This window comes from Globicephala melas, chromosome 16 (assembly GCF_963455315.2).
Source record: "Globicephala melas chromosome 16, mGloMel1.2, whole genome shotgun sequence".
In the NCBI taxonomy this organism is placed as follows: domain Eukaryota; kingdom Metazoa; phylum Chordata; class Mammalia; order Artiodactyla; family Delphinidae; genus Globicephala; species Globicephala melas.
This window is the reverse complement of record NC_083329.1, coordinates 5,162,265-5,181,641: the sequence shown is the minus strand read 5'-3', so window position 1 is coordinate 5,181,641 and position 19,377 is coordinate 5,162,265. Positions and strand designations below refer to the sequence as shown.

Here is a 19,377-nt window from a genome sequence, read left to right as displayed (position 1 = left end):
CCTCTCCCTCCTTCCCTCCCTTTTTATACATTTCTGCGTTTTTCAGATTTGTAGAATGTGTTGTGTTACAAGCCAAAAGGCAATGAATACAATGATTAAAATCAGCTTCCTCAGCGTGAAGGCCTGTCTCCCTCGCTGAGGGTCCAGGTTATAACCCAGGTCAGCTCCCATGTTCCCTGGATATCGAGGACGTTCCCTCACAGCAACTCTAATGTCTGTAGATGCAGGAGCACAAAGTGGCGATGTGCCGTGCGCCAGGCCCACAGGTCTGTGTGTTCCTTTGCAGGCTGTACGAAAACAAAGGAGAGGCCGACTTCGTGGAGTCCTTGGTGCAGCTGTTCCGATCCATCAGCGACATGATGAGCGGCGTGTCAGACCAGACCGTCCGGGTGAAGGTAGGTCCTCGGGGCAGCGTCGACCACACTCAGGGCCCCGCTCTTAGAGGCAGGACTCCCTGCAGGCCGGGAAAAGCAGGGTCTGCGTGTCCTTCGAAGCCTGGACGTGAGCGGAAGGTTCAGGAGCGGCTTTGCAGTGACCATGGTCGCGGTCCCTGTAATGGGATTCTTTTTGCTTCCTCTGGAGGGGCTCTTCAATGCTGTCCTTGGTCTTTGCTTCTCTGCAAGGAGAGGTTCTCAGTTTCCATCATGGAAGGATGGGGAAGTGGATGAGGAGGATGTTTTCACGTCACTTGTCAGGGCGTCTCAGTATCTGAGCAGGTGTGGGAGGCTGAGGCTGTAGGTGCCCCAGGCACCCATCAGACCTCAGGCTGAGCTGTGCTGATAGTGATATATCTTGGTCCCTCCAGCGAGTCTGGAAGAGTGAGCGAGGGATCCAACCTTCCCGTGGTCCTGCTGTTCTCGCCACCTTATTATCTGTTCTCGCCCTGTGGTCCTTTGGGAGAACAGATGCCTGCGTCTCAGGTGGGGTCTGTGTGGTCTTCAGGACACGCCGGCGTGGAGGTGCCAGGAGGTGGGGCGTGGGGGACGGGCCCAGGGAGTGGCCCAGGACCCGCACCCTTGCCAGCATCCCTGTCTGGCAGTTTCAGTGTGGCCGACGTACTGGAGAAGAAGCCGTGCGAGTAGTGTGTGCTGCCCGTGCTGATTCCTTCAAAGGACAAGAATCTTCCAAATGATTAACTTGCAGCTTTCACTCTGCTGCTCCTTGTAGCAGCCTCTGTACTTTCCTCTTTGAATGTTCTTTTACTGTAGCATTTCCCAGGAAACATCTTTATGGCTATTAAAAATATTGTGGGAAAGTGATTTCCCAGCTTTTAAGTCTGGGACAGAGATGTACGTGTGCTCAGATGTGTGTCACGGTTGCTGTGACCAGGGGAGCAGTGTCACTAAACGTGAACAGTCATGATGGCCCTTACATCTCGGAGGTGAAGCTGCTGTCTGGCAGAGCCGTGCCGTCCTCAGTATCACTTCTCAGTCTTCATGTGGAGCTGGTGATCCACGGAGAAAGCTGTGTGGCATGTATTTTCAAGTTTGGGCTTAATTATTTTGGCAACTTATTGCCTAAAGCTGCCTTATTGTTTTGAGGTTAAAATTAACAATGTGTTTGGTACATTTACTACGAAATCCTCTGGCATTTCTGGAAAACAGACACAGGGAGTCTAAGAATAGATACAAATGACAGGAAGTTTTGAGCCCAGAAGTCCTTTTTGGTTTCTAAATATACTGTTAGATTATTAAATTTGATTGGGCTTGACTTGTGTCTGCCCACCTCCCTGGATGTCAAGGCATTTAGTAACTGCAGACTTGAAAGTCCTTCCTTCAGTGGGTGTTTTATTATGAGACACGGGTGAGTTCAGTGACGTTTGTGCATTGGTGCAGACCTTACATCTGCAGCACAGATGACTGAGTTTTATTTGAAATGTTGCCTCCTTGCTGCTGATTTCGTATTTTGTTCTTGCACAATAGGTGCTGCCTCGACTTCTGAAATTTAAGAATTCCCATCACGGGATCCTGTTTTTGTGTTGTTTTAACTCTTTACGTTTTGCTCTGTGGAAATGGAAATACAATTGTGAGTCATCTTACGTAGAGGAAATATGAAAAAGACTGGCATTTCTTAGGGGTTAACGTTGTTTCCCAAGGGTGGCCCTTGTTGGCTGTTTTGATCTTGGAGATGATGTCATTCGTGAGCAGGGGGTCAGCGCGCTCCATGCGTTCTTGGTGATGTTCAGTGTGACCTGATAGACTTGTGGGGTGGGAGTGGCCGTTCTGAGCACCCCGCCGTCACCCTTCTCAGACTTGCAAGAACCACTTACACCCACCTTGTGGATCCAAGTCAGCATTTTATGCCTCAAGGAAGGGAGAGGCAAGCGGAGTTTCTGATAATCATTAATTGCAGGATAGACACGGCATCCAATTAGAATTTTCAGCAGCGCTGCCTTCCACTGGACTTGGAGTTTGCAGCAGCGTCATCTAACTTAAGCAGGAGCGTACTTGGGTACGTCTTTGTTACATGGGAGAGGGAACCATGGTGAATGTGTGGGCGATGCTCTGCCAGGTGGCCTCAGGTCTCCTCCACTTCTAGATCCTGCCCTGGGGCCCCCATGCGGTTCTAGAGACACACTCACCACTGTGCTGCTTCAAGATCCCTCAGTTAGTGACCCCCAACCTCAGAGCTGCTGACACGTCCTTAAAAAAATTCTTCATATGGTAAAGAACATGAAAAATTACCACTTTAACCACTTGTAAGAGTATAGTTCTGTGACATGAAAGGCATTCACGTGGGTGTGAAACCATCACCACATCCGTCTCCAGAACCCTTTTCATCGCCCCAGACGGAAACTCGGTACCTGTTACACCGTAGCTGCCCCGTCCTCCCCTCCTCCCAGCCCCTGAGAGCCACCGTGCTGCTGTCTGTCTCTATGAACTTGAGTATTCCAAGTTCCTCGTGTAAGTGGAATCATACCGTACATGTCCTTTTGTGACTGCCTTCTTTTTTTTTTTTTTTTTTTTTTTTGCGGTACGCAGGCCTCTCCCATTGAGGAGCACAGGCTCCGGACGTGCAGGCTCAGCGGCCATGGCTCACGGGCCCAGCCGCTTGGCGGCATGTGGGATCCTCCCGGACCGGGGCACGAACCCATGTCCCCTGCATCGGCAGGCGGACTCTTAGCCACTGCGCCACCAGGGAAGCCCGTGTCTGGCTTCTTTTACTTAGCATAAGGTCCTCACAGTTCATCCATGTTGTAGCGGGTGTCAGCATTTCCTTCCTTGCTGAGACAGAATTGTATCCCATTGCATGTATCTAACAAATTTTGTTATTCGTGCACCGTTTGATGGACACTTGGGTTCTTTACACCTTTTGGCCTTTGTGAATGATGCTGCTGTGAAAGTAAGTACAAGTAACGAGCTGTTCAAGCCCTGCTTTCACTTCTTTTGGGTCTGTACCAGATGTGGAGTTGCTGGACTGTATGTGTAATTTTTTGAGGAATTACCATGTCATTTTCCACAGCACCCATACCATTTTATTTTTTATAAAAATTAAAGAAAAAAGATTTCTTGTTCCATTTATCTTAATAGTATTTCTGGCAGCTTCTCAAGCTTGAGACTCATTACCCACCCCCTTCCACCTTTAGCAAATGATGCCGGTTTGTCTGCTGTACTGAAAAGATCCTCTAATACCTGTCCAACATCACCTTTCCTTTCTCACTTCCTTCCGAAGAAGACGAGTCCATTCTACTACCTGAAACTAACCCTCCACCTGTGTTGAGTTCTCCCCTACCTGCCCCTTCCTTTGGGGTCCTGATGGATCCCTCACCCTTTCCTCTCAGTCTGGAATATTCTGTCTGCACAGTAGATTGCCCCTTTGACATGCCTACAGCCACTGCCCCTTTGACATGCCTACAGCCACCCTCAGACATCCTAAGCATTCAGCAGGTGCTTCGGGGAACCTTCTTGGCCATCACACTTCTCCGTGTCCTGCCCCACCATGAGCAGGTCCTTGTACCTGTGGCCAGCGCCGTCTGGTCCTGTTCTCTGCTCTACCCTGTGTGGTCACCGTCTGCCTCTCCCCCACGCATGACCCAGCGGCACTTCGCCTGCAGCATCTCCAAGCCAGACGCGATCATCCTCTTCCATTGCCTTCTCTTCCTTTGCTCCCCGTGGCCATGCCTATCACGAGCCACTGTGTGTCTGGTGCGCAGTTACTCTTGATGAGATTATGGCAGAACCTCTCTTTACTCGCTACACCCTCAGTGCTATACCTGCCCTTCTTGTTCCCTAAAACTCACATCTGGCAGTAGACTTGTTTTTCTCAGGAAGCTGTGACGTTCTCCAGCTGCCTTGGAGAAATGGGTCAGATTCCAGGTTCTGCCGTTCAGAATCTTCAGTCAATCCAGCCAACTCTCCTATAGCCTTTGATTCTTAGAGACACGAGTGGAGCCCCTCTGGACGCTCGGAAGCCACCCGGAGGGTTAATGCCAAAGGCTGATGGGAAGAAGCATGAGCTCCAGGGGCTGCCATGCATCGCTCACTTGCCGTTCTGAGTGTTTATATTTAGCATCTTCTGTGACCCTCACAGTACTCCCGTTCCATAGGTGTGATCGTTGATTGTAGGTGAAGACACCTAGAGCTGTTAACGAACTTGCCCAAGGCCATGGGACCAGGCAGAGGGATAATTTAAGCCCACGTTGCCCAGATCCAGAGCCACATCCTTCCATTCAGTTCCCCCCAGAGAGGGTCACTGGGCACCAGCGATCCGATGGCTCAGAAACAGGGCCTAAAGTGGTTGTCCACGTCGACGGACAGCAGCTCTGGATCAGATGCTTTGGGGCTGTAAAGACATCACCTTCATTCCCTGTGGAGCTTTTCATCGGAGTGGATATGTCCTGTGTTTTTTGGCATAAAGCAATTAAAAAACTTTGACGCTATGCCAGCAGAAATTGGCTGTGTCTAGAGGAGGTAAAGGCGGTTCCGTGGGGCTGGTCCTGAGGCTTCTTGGAGGACGGGTCTCGGTGATGGGCCCCCTGCATTGGCCACAGAGGCTTCTGTTTCTTCACCACTCGTGGACTGTAGTGCTAGATTTGGGGCACGTGGGGTTTTGCCATCAGAATTAACACAGGCGTTGACATTTTCACTCTGTTCCACAAATCTTACAACTCTGTGGGATGATCCTGGAAAAGACTACCCTGTGAACTAGGCATAACCTCCCTAGAAATTTCTAGAACTTTCTGTTGAGGGAAACATTGACCCTGATCCACAATAAAAAATGCATTGTTGGGCGTGTCTGTGTGTGTGTGTGTGTGTGTGTGTGTGTGTGTGTGTGTGTGTGTGTGTGAAGCTGAAAAGTCTTTCATGAAAACGTTCTAACCCTTTATTCCATGGGATGTACTCTGGCATTTTCTGTTCTATTCTGGTATCCTTTGGTCTATTCTGAACTAATGTATTTCACTAAAAAAAAAATTGCTGGTTGACAGGCACTAAATTTATTTCCTGAACAGCGAACGTATCTCAACCCACATTTGAAAACCACTGCTCTTTACCGTTCTTTCTATTTCTTCCACCCTCTTGTTCGGTTTAGTATGAAATATTATTAGTGTTCTGTGTGTCTTCCATTGTAAAGACACAGGTCCCTGGTGCTCAGTGAATTCCTCTACCAGAATGTGGATTGCACTGGGGTGAAGATTAATTGAATTCGAGGCTCCTGAGCTGCGATGGGCACACAGATGCGTGAGGCTTTGCCTTCCTTCCAGGGGGCTGCCCCTTGGGTGCCAGCTTCCCTGTTGCTTGCCTTTCTGACCCCTGGTGGTGCCACGTCTGTCTGGCCTTCCCCGGGGAGAACTGTGTTGGAAATAAGCTATATGGTAATCACAGTAAATGCAGTTGTTGGGTGAGTTTTGCCCTCCAAGAAGCATGGTTTTCATTTCCTTAAATGTAAAATAGATAGCTAGTGGGAAGCAGCCGCATAGCACAGGGAGATCAGCTCGGTGCTTTGTGACCACCTAGAGGGGTGGGATAGGGAGGGTGGGAGGGAGGGAGACGCAAGAGGGAGGGGATATGGGGACATATGTATATGTATAGCTGATTCACTTTGTTATAAAGCAGAAACTAACAGACCATGGTAAAGCAATGATACTCCAATAAAGATGTTAAAAAACAACAACAACAACAACAGAAAATAATACCTGGACTTGAACTATACTTACTTCTCTTCTATTTTATCTAAAATTCTTCCTTATCAGAAGCTTTGGCTGCTTTTTGTCCATTTCTCAGCTAGCTTCCAGGGTCCTCACTGCTTCTAACAAATTTGTAAGTTTCGAATATTTTTGTCCTCTGGAAAAACTCTGAATGTTTTAGGGATGATGACAAAACAAGGATCGGAAATACTATGATTTCCTTGCAGATGAGAAAATCAGGTTGCACAGGTGACTGCTGACCTGCCCGGGGCCTTGGCTCTAGTAATAGCAGCTCCCACTTGACCCCTTCATCCTGGGCCCCAGTGTTCTCCACTTCATGTGCTGCTTTCAAGATTCCCATAAGGATGTGAAGTCTTATCAGCTCCCTTAAACAAAGCAGGGATTTATTGTGTCCTGGCCCTCAGTTTAAATGTAATATGTGATCTTTTTAGAAAAGTGGAAAATGCCAAAAAGTCAACTTCAGAAAAATAAGTCTCACTTGTCATCTCCCCCCCCATAAATTACAGTGTTAGTATGTTTGTCTTTATAATCGTAGGCTTTTCCTCCTTAGGCTATGATGATGCATGAGATTATGTATATGATATATACGTACAGATATTTCCATATGTATGTATGTGTGTTTATACATACCTGTTTATACAACTTTCCTTTTTTCCACATACATTTCCCTACATCCTTCAGTACTCTTGAAGAACACCTTTTTTAAGGTTATATCGCTTCATGGTTGTGTCGTAGCTTATTTAACCAGTTTTCTATGTTTGGGCACCAAGATTGTTTGTAGTTTTCCTTTCCGTAAACAGTGCTTCAGTAACCTCCCTGGCCAACCCTTTCTCTATGGCGAAGACCTGGTTCTGTCTGGTTAGCTGGGTGCATACAGATTTCCAAATGCTCTGAAGGTCTGTGGAAGTTGTGAGCAGAGCTATCAGGACTTGCTCCCTGCCTGAGGAATCTGTGCACCTCCCATTTGGGCTGTTGTGTCCCACGTGATGGCCTGGTTTTCACTAGAGCCCTGGTCCAGTCTGTGATTCCACTTCATCCTATTCCTTGTGGGACTGAGCGACTTGACCACAGCGCTGGACGCCTAGGGAGCTGTTTGATCCTCAGAAGTCACCTGCTTACGTAACCTTGGCGTCTCTTGGTACAGGATCAGTGGGTGAATCAAGTAAGGAGACAAGAGCTCTGCTGAGTCCAGTTCCTTCAGCTCAGATGATTCTGGGCTCTGAGGAAGCAGGCCAGCGAGACGTGGGAACCATCATAGACTTGTATGTATTTTAAAGACATGGGTAGCATCAGAGCCAGGAAGGTACACTCAGAGCAAACAATAAAATATTTTCCTCACTTTTTTTTGAGGCTGGGGCTGGTGGTTGTTGATTGTGTTGATTGATCCAGGATGCCGCAGATGCGAGTCAGGGCTTTGCTTGCAAAGTCTGTCATCATTCGTCCGAGATGGCTTGGATGGTGACTTTCCAGGTCACTTGTCCATTTGGGGGGAAGACTTTCTGAACCAGGATACTCAGCAGCTGAAGGCTGGCAGCTCAGGAGAAGACAGCCATGAAGGGAACGGCCACATTGGATTGAGAACCAGCAACGGGCCAGGCCTTCTGGAGAGTTCTCCTACTAACAGGGAGGAGAGGGTGGTCCCAGACTCCAGGGGCCGAGGGGAACGAGCTGTGCTTGGAAGTGACACCAGTCTCCTCGGACTGCTGCAACTAAATACCACACACATGGCAGCTTGAAACAGAGATTTCTTCCTTCTGGGTGCTTGTCTTAGTTTGGGCTGCTGTCACAGAGTATCGTAGACTGGGTGGCTTATGAACAACAGAAATTTATTCCTCACGTTTCTGGGGCCTGGAAGTCCAAGATGAGGGCGCCGTCAGGGCAGTTCGGGTGAGAGCCTTCCTCTGCATTGCCCACAGCTGACTTCTTTCATCCTTACGTGGTGGATAACAGAGACATGAAGCAAGCTCTCTTGTGACCCTTATAAGGGCACTGATCACATGATGAGGACCCTACCCTTCTGACCTCACCTAATGCGACTCACCTGGGGGTCTTGTGGAACTGCAGATTCCCCCTCGGTAATTCCAGGGAGGGGCCGAGGGTTTTCATTTCCAGTCATCACCCAGTGAGCGCAGCTGATGTTGGTCCCTGGTCACACTTTGAGGTGGGTGTGGTTGGATCTCACCTGTGCAGTGAGTGTCCTGGCTGCCCTGGAGGGTGGGGGACGTTAGGATTCCAGGCAGGTGCAGGTGTTCCCCTCGGGGCTGGCTTCACCTGCGCCCCCAGCGCTCCGCTGCCCGATGTTCTGGACTATTCTGATTTCACAAGTTTTCCTTATGCGTAGATGATAAGACACTTGCAAGTGAAGTCATGACTCGCATCAAAAAAGAAGAAGCAGGACTTCCCTGGTGGTGCAGTGGTTGAGAGTCCGCCTGCCGATGCAGGGGACACGGGGTCGTGCCCCAGTCCGGGAAGATCCCACATGCTGCGGAGCGGCTGGGCCCGTGAGCCATGGCCGCTGAGCCTGCGCTTCCGGAGCCTGTGCTCCTCAACGGGAGAGGCCACAACAGTGAGAGGCCTGCGTACCACAAAAAAAAAAAAAAAAAAAAGTTGAAGAAAACATTCTAGGTCGTTTGCTTGGTAAACCTTTGGCTCAAAATGCTTCCAATTTGAACTCACCCAACACTGGGGCTTCCAGCTTCCCCCACTGTGTAATGTGGAGAGCATTCGCCCAGTGTTGGATTTCTGGAACCTCTCTTCTGGCCAGAGTTCCTTGCAGGGGAGTTGCACAGTCTTCTCAGCTGTAGCCCCAGGACATTTGAGATACCACCCGTGTGGGCAGACTTTGTCTGGAGCTGTCTGGATGGAGACACTTGTTTCCTGACCACCTCCCTGCCCCCATTTGTAGTGGACAGGACTTTGCAACAGCAGCAGAAATGCAGCCTTAGCGGAAAGCAAAATCATTTCTGTTCTCCACTCTCCTTCAGCAAGCCAACCGTTTGTGTTGGTTTTCTACCCAAGTTATGGTGCACGTGCGTGAGAATTTTTATAGTTACAACCTAGATAAGGTTCGCTTTGCTCCCTTTTTATCATTATATCATGAGTGCCTTTCCACATTAATGAGTAGTTGTAGTTGTAACGGCTCTGTGCCAGTTCAGAGCACGTGCCTGCATTGATGTGCGTTCGTTTGCTCAATCAAATGATTTTTCATCATTAATTTTTCCATGGTTGAGTACTAGGATTTTTGCTTTTAGCATTTTAAGCCTGCAGTGAATGATTTCATTGAGAAGTAGTTGGTGGCATTGATCTTTCCTTTAATTTTGTGGTGGGTTTCCTCCATGTTCTTTTTTTTTTTTGGCAGTACGCGGGCCTCTCACTGTTGCGGCCTCTCCCGTTGCGGAGCACAGGCTCCGGACGAGCAGGCCCAGCAGCCATGGCTCACGGGCCCAGCCGCTCTGCGGCATGTGGGATCTTCCCGGACCGGGGCACGAACCCGCGTCCCCTGCATCGGCAGGCGGACTCTCAACCACTGCGCCACCAGGGAGGCCCTCCTCCGTGTTCTTTACCCTCATGTGCCTGTTTGTGTTGGAGGACAAGGCTTGAATTTGGGACTGCAGGATGTCAGGCCTTTCCTAGCCACCTTGCCTGTCCTGCCCCCTGCAGTGATGCTCTCTAGTGGAAAAGCACTCCTCTCAGGCACCTGGAGGGATTGCCTTTTCCTGGCCCCTGACCTTGGCCTTCAGGGGTCTCTCCCCCAGCTCCCCTTCCTTATCCAAGCCTTCTGCCCACCTCTTCCACCAGGCAAGGTGCCCCCCAGCCCTTTTCTCCTTCCTCCATCACAGTCAGGATTTATTCAGTGCTCTGTGAAACTGAGCAGGTCTCCTGGATGGCTTTATGCCTAGCCCCTCATTGTTCATTTATTGGCTCATTTGTTTTAAAAATTCATTTACTAATATGTTCATTCTGTGAGCCAGGCACTGTGCAGGTGCTGGTCACACACGTATAATACAGATGTGGGCTCTGTTCTCATGGTGATTACATTTAAGTCAGCGAGACAGGTATTAATCAAATCACCATACCCACACATGTATAGTTGTACGATTTCAAGCAAACCATAGATATAAATCTCTAATTTTAGATTGTAAAAGGTCCTTTGGAGGAAAGTAAGGGATAGGATGACCAGGGATATCAGGGGATGGGAAAGAGTTGGGGGGTTCAAGGAAGGTTTCAAGGAGGAGTTGGGTGAAGAAAGCATGAGGCGGGGCAGGTTCCAGGTAGAGGCCAGTAGACAGGAGGGTATTTGCTGCTTTCAAGGACTGGCCACAAGATCGGTGGTTGTGGCTGGATGGGGTGGGCAGTGAGCCAGCGAGGGCTGGGGGGAGAGGATGGAGAGGCGGAGGGGCGCTTGGGGCAGAGCCCTGTGGTCCTGCTCAGGATCCGTGGACGCCCCTGAAACGGGCATGGTCACGTCAGACGTGGCTTCTCAGAGGGTCATCTGGCTGCTGTCTGCACAATGGGCTGGAGCAGTTAAGAGAGGATGCGGTGGGGTGAGAGGCTGTCATGAAGCCCAGGTAAGAGACCATGGGGCTGGGGCTAGAGCAGGCTTCTTTCCTTTAGCACTACTGACATTTGGGGCGCATCCTTCTTGGTTGTGGGGCTGTCTTGTGCACTACAGATGTTTAGCAGAATCCCTGGCCTCTACACGCTAGATGCATTCCCTAGCGTGACAACCAATAATGTGTCCAGATGTTGCTCAGTGTCTCCTGGGATTGAGGTGGGGGCAGAATTGCCCCTGGTTGAGACATTGGGCTCCAGTATTGGTGATGAGTTTTGAGAAGGAGGAAGAGACTTGCTGGTATAATTTACGGACTGCGGTGGTGGCTCCCATGTGGGAGATGAGGAAGAGGCAGGGTGGTTTCATCACCTCCCAAGACGTTGGCTTAAGCCACTGCATGATGGAGAGACATCTTAAGAAGCCGGTGAAGGGACTTCCCTGCTGGCGCAGTGATTAAGAATCCACCTGCCAATGCAGAGGACATGGGTTCAGTCCCTGGTCCGGGAAGATCCCACATGCGGCAGAGCAACTAAGCCCATGTGCCACAACTACTGAGCCTGCGCTCTAGAGCCCGCGAGCTACAACTACTGAGCCCGTGTACCACAACTACTGAGCCCGCACGCCTAGAGGCCGTGCTCAGCAACAGGAGAAGCCACCGCAATGAGAAGCCTGCGCACCGCAACAAAGAGTAGCCCCCGCTCGCCGTAACTAGAGAAAGCCTGCACGCAGCAACAAATACCCAATGCAGCCAAAAATAAATAAATTAATTAAATTATTAAAAAAAATAAAGAAGCGGCTGATGATTCTAGAATATTTGGACATTGAGGGTGGGTTTCTCCTGAGACCCTGATTAAAAGTTATCTCTTTCTGAGAACTGCTGTGCTAGTAACTCTGCTTCACTCCATCACGGGAAACATGTTCTTGTGCAGCTGTAGTGTGCTGAAAACGTCCTTATTTACATGCATTTTGGGTATCTACCTGACATTTCTAACTACATGACCACCGTTTAGGACTGGGCTCTCATTTTCCGGTTCCCTTTAGACAGCGTCCAGTTTCCACCCCTTGTCTGGTGTCTACTCAGTGGTGCTGCTGGCTGGGTGGCTGGAGGTGTCTACACAGATACAGTGCTTGTTGCTGTTGGATGCTTGGTTACGTTACATAATACAGTGGAGGAAAGTACCCAACCCAGACTCCTATATGGTTTGGAGAGAGCTTATCCGCTGCTTTTGTCCAGGTGGATTAGGGAGCCTGAGATCACCCTAAGGCCTTCTATTTGTGCAGCTCTCTCACTCATCAAAACCTTTCAGTGCACCTTCCTGTGATCCTCCCAGCGCTGCCACGGCACCCCGTTCAAAGTACTAATGAGAAAGCATGCAGAAGGGAGGGGCAGGAAACACGATCATGTAAAGTCGGTGAGTTTAATAGCAGAGTCATCGATGGAGACATTTAGAACCCACATCCACTGGCTCTTCTCTGCAATCTTCAAATTGCAGCTGCCCCTTGGAGCACCTTCCAAGATTTTGTTCTAGGAAAGATGAGGGGGTTTAGAACAGAGTCTAAAGCAGTCTGACCCATCTAATGCAGGGTCTCCCAGGTGAACTGAAGGCACAGGGTCTGCAAAGGTCATGTGCACTTTGCTTGTGGAATGCTCCTTATAAGCGCATGTGCCTGTAGGTTCTTTTTGTATTGTGAGTTTCTGTGGATTGAGGCTTCTTTTGATTGCAAGTGACGTAAACCTCAAACAAGAGCTAAACAAATGGCAAGATATTCCAGTGTATGGGTAAGAATACTCACTACTGTTAAGATGTCAGATCTTTCCAACTTGATCTATAGGTGCAATGCCATCCCAAGTCAAAGTCCTAGCAAGTTACTGTGTCACTGTTGACAAAAGTGACATGAAGAGGGCAGAAGACCCAGAATATTCCACCCCATACTGAAGGAGAACAGCATCAGAGGACCGACACTCCTCGACTTCTGGGCTCTCTGCAAAGCTCCAGTAATCTAAATGCATAAACCCAACGCACATTCACTTCCGAAAGAAGGAAAGTAACTGATTCTTGTCACTGGGGAGGCCAAGGCGTTAGTCATGACTGTGCCCAGGGGTTGAAAGAGATCCTTGCTCTCGGCTCAGTACTTTCTTCTCTCTGCTTGAGGGAAGAATGGCCACCACTAGTCAGAGGCCTGTAGTTTTCTTACTATTTGTAATCCTAGAGGACCCAGAATGACTGTCTAGCTTTTCAAGGCCAAAACCATCCGCAGAAAGAGCCCTCATTAACCTTCCTCCTGTAAAGGAAGGGACCATCCCTGAAAGGAAAAGACAAGGAAGTTGAAAAGAGCAATGGGGGCTTCCTGCTGCAGAGGAGAGAGAGAGGGTTAAAGGCGGCCGGTAGGGGGGCTGACATGACATTTGTGAGTGTAGCTGAAGCCAGTGCAAATTAGTGACCTTGTGAAATGGCTTCTGTAGCTATTTTCCGGACTGTCTGCTGGGCTGATGGAAAGGGTAGTTAAAGCCTTCATTTAGGCTTGGTGTCCTGGCTGGCATACCGAGTAGCCCAAGCTGAGGCCCGAGAGGAGAATATACCCTTAAAAATGCCCAGGAAGAATTTTATTGAGAAACGAGTTGGCTAGTGCCAGAGCATTAGCAAGTGTGAAAAAAAAAAATCATACTTGAGCTTAAAAAATCATCAGCTCCATTATACTTACATCAAATAATTACAAAATTTCATGAAAGCTATTTTTCAGAACTTCATGATGGAATAAATTACTTTTGTGTGTGTGTGGACGCAATCTTGGACTTTACGTTGAATTTTAAAAGTGCTCACGTAGTTGACACGGGAAATCAGGGAACTGGGGAGTGAAAAAGTCATACCTGAGTTTTTCCAGGACTTTATGAGGGGACAGAATGGTTCTGTGAGGGAGGGTCAGCCCTTGCTTTCCCCACGATATCCCGAATCAGACGTTAAGCTTATACCTTACACTGAAAACCTGAGAATCCTGGGCCAGGCAGAAGAGTTTTGATGAGAATCTGAGCAGCATTATTCTCCATGAGCTGTGAATGTGACACTTTTATAATTCAAGTAGAATTATTTTCCCCTTGGGAAATCCTATGCATTCAATATGGTACATTGAATTAGGGGAAAGGTAATGGAAAGAAAAGGCCATAAAAGGCATATCTTGTTAAAATAAAGCAGCTTTTATTCTTGCCTGTGTAATCTTTAGACACAGTGATTGATTCTTAGAGTTACTCATATTGTTTTTGAAACGTAAATTGTCTCCTCTCTAGTTTAATGATTAGGGAAGAACAACAGCCCTCACTGTCTGGTTTAAATAAACGTAACTAAAGTGTAATTAATTTTTGAAAACGAGATTTTCATAGAAAATCTCAGGAAATACACGTTGTGACGTTACACATTTTATATGGTCACCACTCAAGATTAAGTACAAAGGTGATATGACTGAGAAATTAGGTGACCGCCAAGTCTGTCCTTTGTTTTTCTTTTAAACGATTCATTTTAAGATGGAAAAAAAGTACTATTCCTGCTGCCATTTGTCAGGCTGATCATCTTGTTAGTTCCTGGTAGGTCATGACTCTGCTGATGGGTTCCCATCAATGCATCCTTAAGGGGAGCAGCTTCGTGGATCCATTACCCTTGGCAATCACCTTGCTGGTTTGCGTGGTCTACCAGTTGGCCCCTTCTCCTGCCTTATTTTTCCTGGACCTGAAGATGAACCACTGGTTGCAGTATGTCGGAGGGCCCCAGTTATATGATTTATTGACTGTAATTTGCCCTCTGGGTGTGTTTCGGATGTGTGTCAGGCACTTACCCCTTCTAGTTTCCCAGCTTCCTACAATTTCCTCTGCAGCCAGAGGTACCCCTGGGGCAGCGGGCAGCTCTGTGTGGCAGCGAGCTGGGGTGGGAGCTGAGTGTTCTTTGTGCTTCATTATTAAAACTTTGTCTAGCGCAGAATCTTGAGCTAACAGAAGCTATAGGACTATTTTTAAATGAAATTTTCATTTCTTTGTTTTGATTGCTTCTCAAAGACGGTAACAAAAAAGAGTAAAGTACCATAAAATAGCACCTCAATCTACCACTGAGAGAGTACTCACTGTCAGCCCTTTGGTCACGATTGTGTCTGAATTCTTTCTGTTTCTGTATGGATTATACATGTGATTTCCAATAAGCCGGTGATAAATATTTGGCCAGCGCTGTCCCCTGCTTTGTTTTCCCGCAAAGCATGTATGAACTTCTTTCTACAGAATAGATACCTTCCTGTTGACACAGAGAGACTTGCTGCTTGGAACAAATCAGGATCCAATGAAATGCTGATAAATTCAGAACTACTTGACAGTACATGAGCCAAAAAAGCTCAGTCAAAATGATCAGCAGTCAGAGGGCTTCCCTGGTGGCGCAGCGGTTGAGGGTCCGCCTGCCGATGCAGGGGACACGGGTTCGTGCCCCGGTCCGGGAAGATCCCACATGCCGCGGAGCGGCTGGGCCCGTGAGCCATGGCCGCTGAGCCTGCGTGTCCGGAGCCTGTGCTCCGCAATGGGAGAGGCCGCAACAGCGAGAGGCCCAAGTACCGCAAAAAAAAAAAAAAAAAAAAAGAGAAAAAGAGTAGCAGTCATAATTAAGGAAAAGCAAAGAACCAGAAAGCAGGGGTCTCAGTGTAAACCTCAGTGGGAACCTTGGAGTTCAAGGCCTCAGGCAGCGTCAGTGCTGATGGTCTGGGGAGGGTCTGCAGGTGTGCTTCTGTGGCCCTGGGGCAGCCCTGGTTCTCCATAATGCACCTGAGGCCTCTGACGTCCTTTCCGTTCCTCCTGGTTCTCTTCTTGCTGCGAGGGACGGGCCTGCCTCTTGTGCCTGTTCCACCTGCGCTGGCCTATCCCGGTGGGCCTCGGCCCTGCCCACAGCCACGCCGCGCCGCCCACTGCCCCTGAGCAGCCTTCCTCCAGGGCCCGCCCCTTCCTTCGTTCTTCCCGGGGGCCATGTCCATGTTGGGATCGCGCCTGCTTGTTTCTCTGTGGGCACGGGACTTCTTCAGTGACTCCGACATCTTCCTCCCCACCTTGCCTGGAGTTTCGCCGCGTTTTGCAGGCTTCCACGGGTGGAGGAGGGTAGGTGCCAGTAGCCTGTGTGTCCACAGTGAGGAGGGACCTGGTGCCTCTGTGCGAGTGGCCAGGTGGATTATTCTTGGGGGAAAAAATGTTGCGGTAACTTAAACATCTGTGTGGTGTTTGCCTGACGTTTATTAAATTCTTACTGAGGAAACAACCTTAAGCGCGTCTCCAGGTCTGCTTTAGATGTTGGGATCTTCATGATGTTACTGTCAGGTTCAGTAGTTTAAGATATATGCACTTTTAACACGTATGCAGAGGTGGTGTGGATGCGATCACTTGGCCTTATAGCTTGTTAAATGCTCATTGGGTGCCAGCTGTGGACTCGTCCTGGCCCAAGGACATGAGGAATACACAGAGGAAGGCGCAGCCTTCTGTCTGCAGGAGAGGAAAGCAGGTATTTAGTCCGCAAAATAGGTAACAGATGAGGTGGTGCATTATTGCATCGTTGGGCATCCAGATGGGAGACTGCAGGCCAAACAAGGACCCAGAGAAAGTGGAGGTGGGCAGAGATCACCAGATAAGGCATGGTGGGAGCAGATAGGGCTGGCTCTGAGCTTTAAGGGTTGGTGGGAGTAGAGATAAGCAAACATTCCAGGGAAGGGGCAGAAGGTTGGGGATGGGACGGAGAAGGAAAAGAAGGAGAGAGTGGAGATGGCGGGAATGGGTTGGTTTTGTGAGAAGACTGCATCTCAGGGGCTGGAGTGGCCAGATGCGTCAGGAACAGGGAGGCAGGCAGCCTTGGTCCGACCCCAGGGCCTCAGAGCTGAGAAGAGGAATGCGGTCCTGTTCTGTTCATCAGGTAGTAGTAATCTCTGAGATTCTGAACTGACCCCCTGAAAATTGGCATATACGTTTGGTTTTTGATCTAAAATTACATTTTTAGAAAAGGACAGGATCTCCCAAGGGAGTAAAAAATGGACTTTCCCCCCAGGGGTCTCTCAGTACGAAAATTACATTAGAGAATTCTTTGTTAGTTCTTTTATTTGTGTCACGGGATACCTTTTCTCATTTGTATTTTTAAGTAAAACATGTTTTTAGTGGAAAAAAAGTTTTCCTGGAATCTTGCAAGTCCCCTCTCCGAGCTTTGTGGCTGCCATTGGGAGCTCTCCCAGGGATGGTGACCTTCCATCCAGGGAAGCCGCTGGGGGTATGGGGGAGTGGCCCCTGTCTGTCCTCCTCGAGCTTCGCTCAGCTGGAGAGGTGATGTCTTGCGTATGTGGAATATATTTATAGAAAATCATGACCATTTTGCAAGTGTGTCAGTCATATTTGCTAGAGGATGGGACGTGTCCTGAGTCGTCATCTGACGTGACGGTGGCCCCGGGCCCCGCCTTCTGTGCTTCATGGCTCTCCTTCACGTCTGGAACCCTTGAAGCTTTTCAGGCTGCCCTGTGGGCTTTTCGGTCACCTCCTGTGCCAGCAGCTTCCACGCCAGCAAGCCTTTTCCTCTGTGGGGCTGAAAGAACACTGCGTTAGGGGCTGAGAGGCACTATCTCACCCAGAAAGCGGGCAGAAGCTGTGTTATTGGGGCAGGAAGATTTAGATTATTTCTCATGTATTACAGCTGCATCCACTTTCTGTGTGTGAGCGTGTACATAAAATAGCTCCTTTTACCCTTTTATTTTCAACCTTTCTTTGCTCTTATATTGAAGGACGGCGACTGGTATTGTTTTTCCTCAGCCTGAAACCTTTGTCTTTTATTTGGGATATTTAATCTACTGATTCTTTTTTTTTGGTTTTGTCTACAATACCTATATCAAAAAACTGAATTTTAAATTGAGGTATAATTCATATACATTGAAATGCACAAATGTGATATGTCCAGCTTATACTCTGTTTTGAGAAATGATTGCATCATGTAACTCACACCTCCATCAAAATAAAGAACATTCCCATCACCAGTTTTGTACATTGGGTGTATTGACTGGTGATATTGGGTGCATTTCTTCTGTTTTCCTCTCTGGAATCTGAGCCTCTCAATCCCAGTTGCCTCAGCAGCTCTGGTTCCTTCAAAATGAAACTTTTAATTCCACTGGGTTTTCTTGTTCCCATCAGTAAAATAAAGGAAATGGTTTAGACTGTGTTCTGAGGTTGCCCCTGCATTTACACACTGTGATCCTCTCTCTAGAAACGGTCACCTCTTTAAAATAAACTCCTCTTTAAAATAAACAATGAACATCAAAGAAGACTTTGCACAGGCTGAAAAGGTCAAAATGCCGTCATTGGCTTGCATTGGGAAGTCATTTCTTTTACGTGTGTACAGAGATGGAACGTTTAAAAGAAGCCGGTTGAGTGTGTAATGCAGTAGTCAGTCCTTTAGCAGTGCTTCATCTTTATATTTTAAACAAGTCGTAACTCCCCGAATTGCTGTGCCAGTTGTGTGATATTTAAAATCTTTTACCAGCTCATTTTTTTTTCTTTTTGACCCTATGTGAAATTCAGTGGAGCACAGTCTCATTCACACCCCGCTTATGCATAATTTGGGATAATTAATGTAGTGGCTGGGCTGCCATTCACGTCTTCCAGCTAGGAAAGTGAAGCTTTGCCAGATGAATCCATGCTGTGAGCAGGATGAAGTCATTGATGGCGTGCGTATACCTCCTCAGAGAGTGGAATCTTTTTAGGTACCGCATTATGCATCAGTACTCCTCAGCCCTTCTTTCCACCAGATTTCTACCAAGGAGCTGAGAAGTGATGAATTCCAGGTCCCCCTCCAGCTCTGAAATTCTGAGTTCTTGCCGATATCATGCTGACCTGGGTTGTTAATTTCCTTTGAAAACTTGAAAGTAATAGCATTTCGTTTTTTTGAAAAGTTATCCTTCTTACCTCAGACCTTTTACTAATCTCTGTGCCCCCTGCTTCCCACCCTTACCCCCACTGCCCTCCAGTCCAGGGTTTGACTGATATTTGCTTTTGTATTGTAAGGGCTAGTTAATGTCTAACCATCCTGAGGTTTCCTTCCCTGCAGTTCCATTCCACTGGATGTGGAAAATCGCATCATCTGGCGTGCCGGGGGTTGGGTGGTCACGGTCCTCCGGGTCTTCTGGGCCCGCTGGCCCATGCGTCTCACAGGGTTGAACATGCGTATCTTTGCTGGAAGGAGCCCTGAGTAGATTCTGTGTCATGGTTCACACTGAGTCTGTGTCTACCAACCTGTCTTCAATGCTAGGCTATTACAAATTGGTTTTATTTATTCTGTGTTTGAATTTGGACTTTCCTACCCAATAATTTAATATTTTAAAAAATGACAACTTTGGTCTCTTATTTGTCATGAGTGAGGATAGAGTTAGCCAGCCTGCAATTTGCCACTCTCCTCTCTCGCCCTCCCAGCGTCTACTCATTAGCTCATAATTGTTTTCATAACCTTCTCGGAGTCTGGTGTGATCTCACTCTCAACCCTTTGTGACCCCCCCGCCCCCAAGGTAGTTAAGTGGGATTTTGCTCTCTCTATGAATTATACATGTCATCTCTATTTGAAATGTTCCTGAACCCATGATGCTATAGTTTGGCAAAATAAATACTACTTGCAGAGAATTTAAAACCCATCCATTTATATTTCCG

At 48.2% G+C, this 19,377-nt stretch overlaps 1 protein-coding gene across 3 annotated transcripts in view; it reads left to right on the top strand.

Moving 5' to 3' along the window:
* Positions 1 to 19,377, top strand: part of DOCK1 (dedicator of cytokinesis 1) — a 523,633-nt gene that overhangs the window by 124,399 nt on the left and 379,857 nt on the right. For all 3 annotated transcript variants that reach the window (XM_060286253.1, XM_030832075.2, XM_030832074.2), the window contains one exon: positions 287 to 395. In XM_060286253.1, coding sequence (XP_060142236.1) covers positions 287 to 395 — 109 coding nt within the window. The remainder of the gene's footprint in view (positions 1 to 286; positions 396 to 19,377) is intronic.